This window comes from Lichenostomus cassidix, chromosome 24, assembly GCF_008360975.1.
Source record: "Lichenostomus cassidix isolate B80296 chromosome 24, HeHo_3.0, whole genome shotgun sequence".
In the NCBI taxonomy this organism is placed as follows: domain Eukaryota; kingdom Metazoa; phylum Chordata; class Aves; order Passeriformes; family Meliphagidae; genus Lichenostomus; species Lichenostomus cassidix.
The window spans coordinates 4257195-4270444 of NC_139504.1; the positions used below are offsets into that span (position 1 = coordinate 4257195).

At 48.6% G+C, this 13250-nt stretch overlaps 1 protein-coding gene across 5 annotated transcripts in view; it reads right to left on the reverse strand.

Annotated features, from left to right (window-relative positions):
• GRIK4 (glutamate ionotropic receptor kainate type subunit 4) overlaps positions 1 to 13250 on the reverse strand; it is a 176719-nt gene that overhangs the window by 39174 nt on the left and 124295 nt on the right. For all 5 annotated transcript variants that reach the window (XM_085081567.1, XM_085081565.1, XM_085081569.1 and 2 more), the window contains exon 7: positions 10121 to 10174. In XM_085081567.1, the coding sequence (XP_084937693.1) occupies positions 10121 to 10174 (54 nt within the window). The remainder of the gene's footprint in view (positions 1 to 10120; positions 10175 to 13250) is intronic.

The following is a 13250-nucleotide window of genomic DNA, read 5'->3' on the forward strand; positions in this document are numbered from 1 at the left end:
GATCCCAAAACCCAAACCCATCCTGCTGTTGGCAAGGAAGAGCCTGGGTTCTAACCCAGGTTGTAACTCAGGCTTTTCATGAAGATGTCAACTTATCCCAGTACATTACTGGCCAAATCCCACCAAAAAAACCCTCAAAACCCTCCAAAGAGGATGTCGCTCATCTGCTGAGTGAAGCTGCTCTATCACCACATCCAATCTGGGGACACCAAGTTCCAGCTGTTAAATTAAATCTATTCTTTCCCACAGGAGGAAAAACCTAATCCTACCTAACCCTAAAAAACGCAATTCTGCACTGCTCCTTTCTGCTGTCAGTTATCAGGATGCCCTGGGGAGGGTGGGAAAGTGCCCTGACTGTGGGTTTTGGAGTTGGAAGCCTCCTCTTGCCTTCCTGCCAATGGTAAGAAATATAAAAAATTACTACATTAAAAAAGAAAGCAAAAAGAGAGAGCTCTGTTCTGCTCCTCACATCCACAGAAGCAGTTACACAACAAAGCCAGACTCCTGGAGAAGAGTCCAGCCCTCCTTGTCCCATTAGCAGGGAATAATGGCACCTTCCTCACTCATTTCTCTTCTGCTAATTGCTGGAGAGGAGTGGGAAGGTGGGAGTGACGATTCCAGTCACTGCTGGATGCCCATTCCCCTCCATCACGGATCCAGCTGTCCCTGGGCTCTGTCAGGGCTGAGATTCCAGCAAGTCGAGCCATTTTTTATCTCTGCTGGGCACGCAGGAGCAATTCCTGTAAATCTCCCAAACGTGGGACTTACAAGACGATTCCAACTCCCACGGGGACACAACCAAACTCGGGATGAAGCGAATTTTGGACACAGCGCCACATTTTAACGCTGGGCGACGTGAAATTGCCTGTGAACTATTGATTGATCTGAATGATCTGATCGCCCTGCCTCGCTGACAGGTTATCCATTCACCCACAGCTCCTGTCAGCCCAGCAATGAGGGCAGATGGCTAATGAGGAGCTGGGCTTGAGGAGATGCTGGATGCAGGCAGAGCAGCAGGAGGGATGTTCAAACCCTGTAAAATCCTCTCTGCCCGCAGCCAGAGCCCTGAGGCAAACCGTGCAGGGCAACCCGGCAAACAGCTGCCCCACTGCCCTCTTGGATCTGGGATATCCAGGAGGAAAATGAGATGTTTTGTGCTGGAACAGCCACAAAATCCAAGGCTTCGTTCTGGTGCCAGACCGCCCCAGCCTCGGGGCAGCTGAAATTAGTGCATTTATTTATTCATGGTGCCTTTTCTCCCCTGGAAAACATTTCCAGGCTTTTGAGGTGGCAGGTTTTGTTATGCTCTGATCTTTAAATTAGCAATTACCAGGCGAGGGAATGAAGTGATCTCACTTCACGTAGGGAAACTGAGGCAGGGATTTAGGGTGAGATTCACCCCAGCATGGCAGCAACCACAGGGCTGAAGCCACAGGTCCTGTCTGAGTGCCACAGTCAGAACCAGCCCTGAAGGGAGCCCACCACCTCTTTCCTGCTTTCCCTGAGGAAATTCCCATGCCACTGCCCCGAGGCAGCTGCCAGGACTCTCTGCCTGCAAAACAACCCCAGCCAGACCCCAAAGATTTGCTCTGCTTCAAATGCTACCAGTTCCCATCACCACTGTCTGCTCTGAACAAGCCTCAGTCTTTTCCCACAGCCACCCCTCTCCACATCCATCTTTATTCCAGGCAAGCCTCCAGCTGCACAAACCCCATCTCTGTGGCTGTCACGTCCATAAAGCATCACCTCCAACACACAGGGCTGGCATGGCCTGCACCTGACCCCTTCCACCCACTGCTCCCCGTCCCTTCCCTCTGCTCCAGCTCCAATCTTTTGCCATTAAATGCCTTTCCATCCGATGAGCAGCAGAGCAGGCGGCAGAGCCGGGTCAGGAGGAAATGAGCCGTGAGCTGCCTATGCAATGAGATGGAGATAAACCACCCTAGGGGGACACACTTCATTTGCAGTGGGATAAGAGAGATTTGGTAAGGTCAGGCTTTGCAACAGAGGGCACGAGGGTGAGAGCATCCTGATACTCCCAGAGCTGCCAGCTCAGCTTCTGTCCCTATTTGGGCTTTTTTTTTTTCCTTTTTACACACTCATTCACCACGCTTGACATTTCCAAACCCACGTTGTGCAAACAGAACCTCATTTGCTATTCAAGTCCTGCACCTCTCAGCTGATTTCCCACCCGTGCTGCCCTCCTCCCACACTGCAAGAGGCAAACAGAGGCAGGACAAGGGGTGGAAAATCCCTGATCTCAGGAGGATTTTCAGGTGGAGAGCCAAGGATGTCCCTTTCAAGTCAATTCCTACACAAAGCAGTTTCCAAATTGCCTTTCTCTCCTCCTGGAGCTCCTCTCCCTCATCCCCAGTGCTGGCTGGTGGCTTTTGCAGGCCAGAAGGTTCCTAATGCAATGAGAGCAAGGAGCCATTAGGAAAATAACTCTCACATCATGTTTAAAAGGGAACTCCAAGCCTCCTCCACCTGCACAAACACAGCTTTGTAACCACAGGCTTTGAGAAAATGCCATCAAAAAGATCTGGACAGACTCATCCCTCATTTCCTCCTCTTCCACTGTTTTTTTTATCCCTCTCCCTTCAATGGAGGAATCACAACAATTCCCCAAATTTGGTCTCAACCTCAGCCCAACCCGAAGCACAGAGAAGACCACCAGGAATCACACCGAGGTCAATTCCAGGGACACAAATCCTGCCTGCCCCAATTCCTCCCCCTCCTTCCACTCTGTTTTTCAAACCACCCACCACATGTCAATATTCCGTTTCAAGAGACCTCGGTGCAAATCAGCCCCGGAGGATCTGCAGCCAAAACTAATGAACTTTTCTACAGAAGGAAAAAAATCCCCAGCCCTTGCAAATTCGGCAGCAGCACCAGCAGGCAATTAGGGTGTAGATTTTCTGCCTGCTACTACAGGGCTGCGAGCAGCGAGTGTGTGCTGTTAAATAACAACACTTAGCAATTCCGTGGCACTCCATATTTCCCGAGTGCTAGGCACACATTAGCTAATTGAATACCACGGGGTTCCCTGGGAGACGGCGCTGGAGGAGCTGCTGGAGGATGAAGTCACCCGCTGGGCTTCTGCACCGCTCGACCTGAGCTCTGTCACTTTGCAGCAGCACAAAAACCCCTCGGAGTGACCCCAGCGCTGAGATCACCAGGAGGACCTGGCTGGTAAAAGCCACAGAGCTGAGCTTGGCGATCCTAAAGCTGTGAGACTGGATTTTCCGGCATTGCCGGGTGTGAGTTATGGTCAGATTTGCAGGATACAATCTCTGTTCTATTAGGGACATAAAGGATAGGAATAAGTGTGTAAATCACTGCAAGTTTTGTTTTGCAGGTCTGGATTGAGGATCGGCTGATCCCAACCAGGATTCAGCACCCACAAGCTCTCTCCCACCTCAGCTGGCACCATCCAGCCTGGCCTTGGACACTTCCAGGGATCCAGGGGCAGCCACACCTCCTCTGGGCACCCTGTGCCAGGACCTCCCCACCTCACAGGGGAGAATTCTTCCCAATATCCCACCTAACTCTACCCTCCTTCACCTTAAACCCCATTCCCCCTCATCCTCATCCATGCCCTTGTAGGAATCCCTCTCCAGCCCTCTTGTAGGTCGTGTTTAGGCACTGGAAGGTGCTGTAAGCTCTCCCTAAAGACTGTTCTCTGGGCTGAGCAGCTCAGAAGAGATATCAGTTAAAAACAATGAAAAATATCAAAACCAGCATTCATCTATCAGCATCACACTAATGAGGTATCATCCCAAATGTGCAGCTAAGCAATCAACTCCCAGGCTAAAGGAAATCCCAGAAATTATGGTCAGCTCTTCCCTCACCACTCACCCCACTGCTTCCCAAGCCTGGAAAGAAGAGGCTGGAGCATGGAAAAGGCCAGCCCAGCAGGAGATTATTCACGTCACAGCAGCCTGCCTGGTAAAAAAATGTACTTTGAAGTAGCAGAGAGTGGCTCCTGGTACCTGCTGGCCCTGCAGCCACTCTGCTGCTCAGCCCTGCAGCAGCTCCTTCCAGCAGCATCGATTCTGCTGCTGATACTGCTCTGCATCCTGCTGGTGAGCAGCACCTCGATCCTTATCGTGTTTTTAATAACCCAGAGAGCGGGGAGGCAGCACTCAGTGCCTGCAGGCTGGGGATGAACCCAAAGAGGGCTCCTTTCATCACCAGTGACACCAAGACCTTCCCAGAGCCTGCCTGACCTCACCCCGAGCCTCTGGAAGGATTTGCTCGATTCAGGCTGCACCAACAGCAAAATGCCTCCTCCCTCCCTCTCTCCCTCCCTCCCTCCCTCCCTCCCCTCTCCCACAAACACACACAGCTTTATCTTCCTCTCCTAATCACCGCAAGGACTTTATTGGATTTTTGGATCTGCTGATTAACAGCCTCCAGAACACCCTCCAACACTGCAGGAGAAGCTCAGTGCTGTAAACTCAGCTGACCTCACTCCCCTCCAGCCCCTCTGATTTACACCAGGACCGAGCCTGTTGTGCTTCCAGGACACACTGTGCTGTTCCTGCTCGATTTTTATGTGGGATGGGAAAGGAAAACGCTGAGCCAAGGCTTCCATTTCTCTATTAAAGCCTCGCTCTGGCAAAACTTGCTTGTCCAGAGTGTTTGGTGCTTAGAAAAGCTCTCCAAACCCAGACTGCAATGTCCATCCTGAGATTTCTTGGCAGCTTCTGGGCAAGAGCCAAACCTGCAGTGCCAAGTCAGCACAGCTCTGGTGACATCACCAACGTGTGTCATTATTCACCGTTTTAGGGTTAAAGAGAGGAAATAAAACCACAGCAGGTTCTTTGGGCAAACAGATCTCCAGGGAATCTCTCCCCAAGTCATGGAAAGCAGAATTAACACTTAGGGCTCTTTATATGACCCTGGAATGGTCAGTTCTTCACACCTTAACCACAATGACCAATTTTTTCCCCCAAGATGACCAAATCCCCACTGCTAGAGGTGAAGAAAATCCCTGCCTTTGCCTCTCTGGATCCTGTTGCCCTCAGAGCTGAGCTGCCAAGTCTGTTAATCACTCCAAAGCTCCACTCAGAACACATTTATTTGTTTACTCAAGTGGACAACATTATGTTAAGTGCTTTATATGCTTTTCCTGAAAGGCTCCATTTATTTATAAACTATTGACGGAGTCAATAAGTTCATAATGGGCCACGTGTAAAAATCAATTTCTCCCAGGGAGGAAAAAAAGTCATCACAGCAACAAATTGTGGCCTTTTGAGCAGGTAAGTGGTAGATCTACTCGAGGCAATCCTAGTTCAGGAAGGAAAAGAGAAACTGTGATCTCAGGGAAGATTTAGGAACCACATTTATATATATATAAAATTTGATTTCTCTACCAAAAAAAAGCATCAATGCTAGTAAGGATGGATCTTTAACCTCCTCATGCAAAGACAGCTGTTAAATTTTGTTAAATTTTGGAGGCAAACAAGAGCACATTTAGAAAAATACACATTTAGGAAAATACACTTGAGCTTCTCTGCAGGGAGCCTGAGCTTTGGAGAGAGACAAATCCACAAGGAATAAAGAGGTCAAGTGCTAATATTGGGACCTCAAAAAACACAAGGGAAGTGGGGCAGAAGGAAAGAGAGATTTTTTTTCCATCACCTCAGAGGGGCTAGGATGTGTCTGAGGGAATAATTTACCCAAAACCTGGGAATCAAGCCCAGGGCTCTGCCCAGCACAGAAAGAAGACTCAGACAGGCACAGTTACTGCTTTGTCTAAATCCTCCTTCCCTCATGCTAACTAGGATGAGGAGAAATCGCTTTGGCAGCCTTGCATAAACCTGATTTGTTTGCCCTGCTACCACATGCCACTGGAAATATGATCCATAAATCCCACAATGATCAGGGCTCTCCAGAGCTCTTCGCATCAGCTGCTGGGAATCAGGAAGGCTGGCTGGGCTGAGAGGGGAGATTTGTCACAGGGAAATGAGGGACTCTGCCTTCCTCACCTGGATGAGGGACAGGGAGGTGGCCCTGGCAGCAGAAAGGCCAAACATCACAGCCTGGGTTGGAGTTAATGGTGAAAAAGAAGATTATTTCACCAAAATTAGGTAATTTCACAGAGCAGGACAAAAAACCTAGCCCTGGTTAAATCTGAAAGCACAGTTCACTGTCCCTCTGCTTGATTTGACATCATTCCCTCCTTCCTAAGGATGTCACCACCATGACAAGCTACAGCAGAAATATCTGACCTTGTCTGGGGGTTTGGACACTGATTTCCCCTCCAGTTCCAATTCCAAGCTGACAGTGCAGCTTTGAAAACCTCATCCTGTATGGAGACCTCTTTATAAATCACTCAACAAAGCAGAAAAACCAGGAAACAATAGGAAAACCCCAACTCTGAACTGATTTATCTGGTCTGTGGGAATTGAACACGGCAGCTGTTTTATCAGCAGCAACACCTGCACACAATATTGCCAGGGAACAAAACTGCACCCAGTGAACAGCCCTGCCTGACTTGAGGCGCTGCTAAAAACTCCTTTACACCTTCCCCCTTACAGTCATAATTTCAATTGTTTCAATTATTCCCATCTAATCGCCTTGACAAACAGTTTTGAAATTTAAACCCAGCCTGAGGTCCGTACATTATTAAAAAAAAAAACCAAAAAACCACACAACAAAAACCAGAGAGAGGGAAAAAAAAATGGCAAACCCAACAAGCTACACAGAATTAACAAGCTAAAAGAATTAATTGTAGCATGGGGTTTTGGAGGCATCAGACACCCCTCCTACTCTGTGCTGCTGATTTCAGGGATTTCCAGTGCTGGAAGGAACATTTCCTTCAATGCACAGCAGTCTGCTTCCAATGCTCTATTTATGCACTATTATTGTTGCTATTATTCTTGTTATTATTATTATTATTATTATTATTTTGCACATCATTGCCCCTCCCATGGCCACGAGCTCTGTGGAGACCCTTCTGCCAGGGAGAGGGGAAGGGATGATGAAGAGCTCTGAGCTCATCCCAGCATCCCTCCTCAGGGAATTCCATCCCTCCCAAAAGTCCCAGAGCAAGGAATTCATCACCACGTGGTCAAACTCGGGTTGGATGGAGGTTTTTTTTGCCATGGGATGGAGGACAGGAGGATTCTCAGCTGCCAGAATTGCCCTAAATGCAGGTGATGGATGTGGGAAAGACAAAAGACCTGAGAGTTCCATTAGGACTCCTGGAAAATTTGCCAGAGTTCTGCTGCTGACAAAGAAGTGTCCCTGAAGCTGGCTGGAGGAGGCTGATAATGAATTTGCACGCAGGAAATTAGCCTGTGGATATTTTTCCATCGGGCTGCTCGCCTCGGCTCCCATGGAAATGCAGCAGGGCTGAGCACTGGGATCCTCCTCATCTGCCCCAGTTTGCTACTGGGAGAGCACTGGTGCCACTCTCTGCAGCCACCAGGCTGGGACAGAGCAGCCACCACCCCCAAAATCCCCTCCTGAGCCCCAGCACACAGAGAATTCCCTCTTCCAGCACTCAGAGCAGAGCTGCAGCACACCACGAGCTGTCGGCTGGGATGTGCTTATTAAATAAAATTAATGCTAAAAGACAGAAGCAGAATTCCCCTCTAGAGCTGCAGGGCAGGTGTTTAATTCAGCATTTTATCCTATTTTCTCCTCTTTTTTTCTCTTTTTTTGCCTGAAATATTTTTCCATCTCAAATCAGCTTAGTGCTTTGCAGACTCTCTACTCCCTTTCCTGATGGGTTCTCTCTCCATTTCAGCCATCCTTTTGCTTGCTCCCCTTGACAGTAGTTCACTGTGATTTTATCTTTTCTATTAGGCAGTGATTGCAGAACCTCAGAGGGTTCATTAGGAGCTTGATAATCCCTCCAGATTTATGAGCCTAAATTGCTCACTCCCATCTCCAATCCCCATTTAAATATTACTAATTTCCTTAAACATCTCTTCCATCTGCCCAGGTTTTGTCTGATGTCACCTTTCCATAACGGTCCCTGCCAAAAATCCAGTTAGTTCTGCTAAAGGCTGAGCTTTTGGACAAAGTGGCAAAATAACCTGGGTAAACAGATTAACACCCTGAGAGAGTGAACGGCGACAAAACTCATTTCTTTCTCACCTGCTGTATCTGCATTCCCCGAGATGAATGGGTTGGAAAGGCAAATTTCACCTCCAGCAAATGCTTAATCACACCCGTGCTCAGGGCTGGTGTGGGGGTGGAGGTGGGGAGCTTCATTTTTGGTTATTTGTGTTGTCTGAGCAGCATCCAAGAATCTCTGCTGTGCTGGTGATGTGCAGGTGGAAATCCCACAGCCCTGCTCTGTGGGGCTGAGCCTGGGACTGGGGAGGGAAAGGGGAAGAGAAGCAGTGGGAAAACACACCCTGGGAGTGGGAATGGTGGGTTTGGGGCACTGTGGGCAGAGCTGATGGGAAGCACATCTGGGAGTGGGAATGGCTGGGTTTGGGGCACTGTGGACAGAGGGGTGGCATTGTCCCTCAGCAGCTCTGCCAGCACAGAGACACTGAGTGATTTGGGGCAAAACCCACAATCCCAAGGCCCCATCCCTGCCTGGCCCCTTCAAGAACATCCCTGCCTCTGCCTGCTCTTCCCATTCCATGGGGATGACCAGGATCTGTAAGCTTGTCCTGCTGGAATCACCTATGGACTGAACACTGAGCAGAACCCCAAGTGCTGTCCAGCCAGCAACCTCCTGACATTTTCCATTCCTCGCATTTCTCTCCCTCCAACACCTCCTTCCCCTCATCCCTCCTCCATTCCGTGTCCCAGTCGCTCCCTTGGCTCCCAACCCCTCCTCCACTTCCCTCCTCCCCTGCTCCTCTCCACTCCAGCTCCATCCCACACGTTTGGCTCCAGCCCTTCCCGTCTGTCTCCCACCCAAACACAAAGCGTGATTCAGCTCTCGGCTTCCCTGCCATAAATATTAATAGAAATTAGAGAATATCAGCATCATTTGGGCTGCCAGGCACCTCCACTGAATCCTGCAGGTTTCCATCAGCCCCACACCAGCACTAATAGCCAGGTTTCTGCTCTCCCCTGGTGGCATTTCCCTCCCACCACGTGGCAGAAGTTCCTCTGATATTTATTTTGGGTTTCCCCTGTGCTGCCTAACCCAGCACTGTGGAGTTTACCCACATATTTCCCCCCAATAATGTTATTAGTGGCCATAAAGCCAAATCACCACGCTGGGGATGAACCCTGCTCTGCCTCTCAGCATTTATGGGATCATCCTTCCCTTGTCTCAGGGAGCAGCAGGGAAGCACAGGGCTGGGATTCCTTCCAGATGTTCATCCCAGAACAGCCTGGGCTTCTCCCAGAACAGGGAGTGGGTTTTGGGGGACAACTCCAGCATAACCTCCACAAATAAATCAGGAAAATCAGGATCACCCATCTGCTGGAGCTCCCCAAAGCCCTTGCACCAGCTCCAGTCACAACATCCACAATTCCTGCCTTTGGATGCTCCATCATTGTTTTCCACCTCCCAGAGACCAGGGCAAGCCTTCCCAGCTTTGCAGAAATGATGCCTGAAGATTTTTTAGCTTTTTATGGAATTCTGATTTATCTTTAGCCTCGTAGATTTTTAATATAGAGTTATATCATTTCTAGTACCTTTCCTGCCCTTCCTCACATTTTAGAACAATAAACCAACCCTCTCTAACTCACTCTTGAAATTTTGGTTAATCTGATTTTCAGGAAGGGAATTTCTAACAAGGACATCTTGTTTTGCACCACAATTTAAGAGACATAACAAGATACAGAACAAAGAACTCCGAGGGGCAGACCCAGGGCTGGGTTGCTGAGGCAACTGGTCTCATATTGGATGTACCTGCTAGATAAACTAATTAATTAACCTTATAAAAACTGCAGAAATCCAATACCACACGTGCACGGAAAGCTTTCATTAAAGAACTGCTTTTGGAATTACTATTCTTGATATTGTTTGGGAAGCTTTTGCCTTTTGATCCCAGGCAGAAGATGACAACTGCCATCCTTTCCCTCCCCACTGCAGGCACGTGGCTTTTCCCAAGGATCCCAAGGGTCAGGGGGATCAAATCCCATTAAAATGACTCCACACTCAGGTGGGGAAAAGCTGGGAAAAACTCCTTACCAGGTTGGTGAAGATGTAGGTGTAATAGGCAGACGCCATCCCCAGTTCAGCTGCCTGTGAAGGGAGAGGAAAAAGAGATTAAACCAGAGCCTGACAATCTCCAATCTCCACTCCAGCAAAGCAGAACCAGGGCCACATTTTGCTCTTTCAGCTTTATCTCTCCCTCTGAGCACCTCTATCTCCCTGCAGGAGGAGGTTGGGACACAGCAGAGTGGTTGGAGCTGGGAAATTACAGTCTGGGGAAGCAATTTTCCAGCAGGACTGAGCCTCCCTGAGGTCTCCTGCCCACGGCAGCCCTGAAAAAGCACTGAGAAATGACCCAGCGCTGCCCCACTGCAGCTCCAGAGCCCTGGGAGCATCCCTGCTCCCTCCATGGCATCCCAAGAGGAAATTCAGTGATTTCTGCATCAGCCAAGAACAAACCCTAAGGAAAACATCTGTGGAGAGCAGGAGCTTTTGAACAGCCAACAGCTTTAGAACCCTTGGCAGACCCCAATAAAGACACTGGAAATGGGAGGTGAGTCCTGCAGACCCAACCCTGAGAGATCCAGAACCCCTCAGGATGAGGAGCTCCATGATGTGTTTGGAGGCTTTGGCATGGCAGGAAAAGCCCAGTCAAACCACTGGTGCTTTTCCAGTTTCATCAGTCCAATTTGAGCACAAATTCTACAAATTAATCAACGTGAATGAAACCCAAGGAACTCAGCCTGTTCTCCAGAGCACAGCCAGTGCTGGGATAGCCACAGAAACAGAAGGAAAGAGGCTGAAAGTGCCCAGGGAGGCAGAGAGAAGGACACAGAATTTTCCACGGGGATGATCTGTTCTGGAGATCACAGAGCAGATAACTGCAGCCCTTTCCCAAAATCCTCACTACACAAGGAGCTGGCTGTGGGAACAGATGCTCAGGAAAGTGGGGCATTAATCTGCAGATGCTCCTGGAAGCCTCTGTTGCACTGCCAAGCACAGCTGGTCTCAAATCAAGATTCCAGACCTTGGCAAAGAGGTTTTCCCATCAGTCCAGACCTCACAGAGGGACGGGAGGAGAGCAGGGAAGGAGCAAAGGCAGCACCTCCTGCTGTGAGTCCCTTTTCATCCCCCCAGAGCTGTGACACCACAAAGGGACGGGAGGAAGGATGTAAAGAGGCAGCTTGGATTGTATTTCTCTCTTTTCCTGCCTGACTTTTAGCTGCTCCTGTGCAAAGCTGAGGTCATCACCACTGCTGGTGGCTCAGGTCTGGCTGTGCCAACCCTTTGTCACCCTGTCCCTTGCCCAGGTGGCAAAACAGACACAGCAAAGCCGTTTGCTCACAGGAGCCCCTGACTGCCTCATTTTCAGCAAAACTTGGCACCAATTCCCCCTGCTCATCCCTTCCTGGGGACAGGGACAATGCCAGCCCTCCCTGTGACCCACTTTGAAGTCAGAATGTTTGGTTTCAAGGGTGGAAAATCAAGGTGAGCAGCAAAGCATCTCTCTCCCATCCATCCCCTACCCCTGGCAGCTGGGAACTGGGACAGGCTGGGAATCTGGGAAGCAGCCATGTGTCTCCAGCCCATATGTGGAGGGGAAGGGATGAGAAACTGTGAATTCCTCTCACTGCCTCTCCTGGGACAGCCCCAGCAAACCCACAGGGTGTTTTTCCTGCTGCTGGGATGGGAGGAGGATGCACCTGGTGCTCACCACCACCATCCCTGCCTCCACCTCTGGAAATAAATCACTTTCCAGCCTCCCAGAGTGCGAGGAGTTGCCAGATTGGGAGTTTTTTATTTGTTACCTTCCATTCCTACAAGCTGGGGAGACTGAATTGGGTTTTACTGGGAGATCCTGGCAATCTTTATCCATTGTGGGAGAAGGAGGTTGGAGCTGGGCAGGGAGATGTGGGTGCCTGGAGAGAGCTGTGAGAAGTCACTATAGCAACAGGGGAGGGGGACAGCCCTGAGCAGCCAGGCATCAGCAGGGGAAAAAGGGAAAAAAATCCACACCAAAAAAAACCCCCCACGTAGTAGATGGACCCAAAAAATCCCCCAAACTGTCTAATAGGAAATTAAAATTGCATGTGGTGGAATAAAAATCTTTTCGGGGGAGTAAAAAAAGGATAAAAACATCCCTGCTGGCTGTCACCAGGGATAAATGTGACACGGGCAAGGCCTCTGGATGGCACTTTTTATGATAAAAGGGGGATTCCCAGGGTTTGGATTCTGCCTCCCATCAGGAATGTTCTCCTTGTTTCCTCCAGGATGTGGGAAACTCTGCTCCATCTGGAGCCACTGCTCAGTTTTTTGAAGCAGATTATCAAAACAAAGCGCTAAAAACTGCAGCCGGAGACCACTTAAAAATAAACACCATTAAAATTAAATCTCGGCTAATAAGACAATAAAAGAGACAAAAAAAGGAAGGGGAAAGTTAGAGATAAAATGGGAGGGGAAAAAAGAGGCACAAAAGCACTGATGGAGTAATTTCAGAGAGCTGAGCAGCTCTTCATGGCTCTTGGATGGCAACACCAGCATACAGCACTTGTGAAGAGCAAAAACATCAACTCAGAGCAATTAAACCATCATTTCCTCACATCCAGCCCTGGAAACTCCATCAGTAGTGATTCCCTTCTAGGCAGAGCCAATTTCCAGTGCTGCTGCAGGAATTTCCACACTTCAGCATCACACAGGACCTGGCTGGGGTGATGCCTGGGGATTTTGTCTTTATGTTTTTATAGCCTGTTTATGTATTTTTATACCCTTTCTCTTTCCTTGTACTCTTTACACACCCTTTGTATCTTAGCCCCACATACTTGTAATTTTTGTTGTTTGATATTTAGCTTAGTTTGAAGGAAAAAGCAGGAAAACCAAACATTCACAGTAACAGCCAAGAGCTCTACACTATCTCATAATTAGAGGTTCCAACCTTGGATAGAGCCTTTTCTCTAAAAAATGTTTTATAAACTGGACTGTAATCTCGTTTAGGGTGGGTAATTAGAATAGAGTGACAATTACTTCATCTATTAAGTTTCTTATTGGGGGGTTTTAGGTAGATATGCTAATTTGTGAGGTCCATAAAATTGTATAAACTATTTATATATAAATATATATATATATGTATACACTATTTTTATATATATATATAATATATAATGTATAT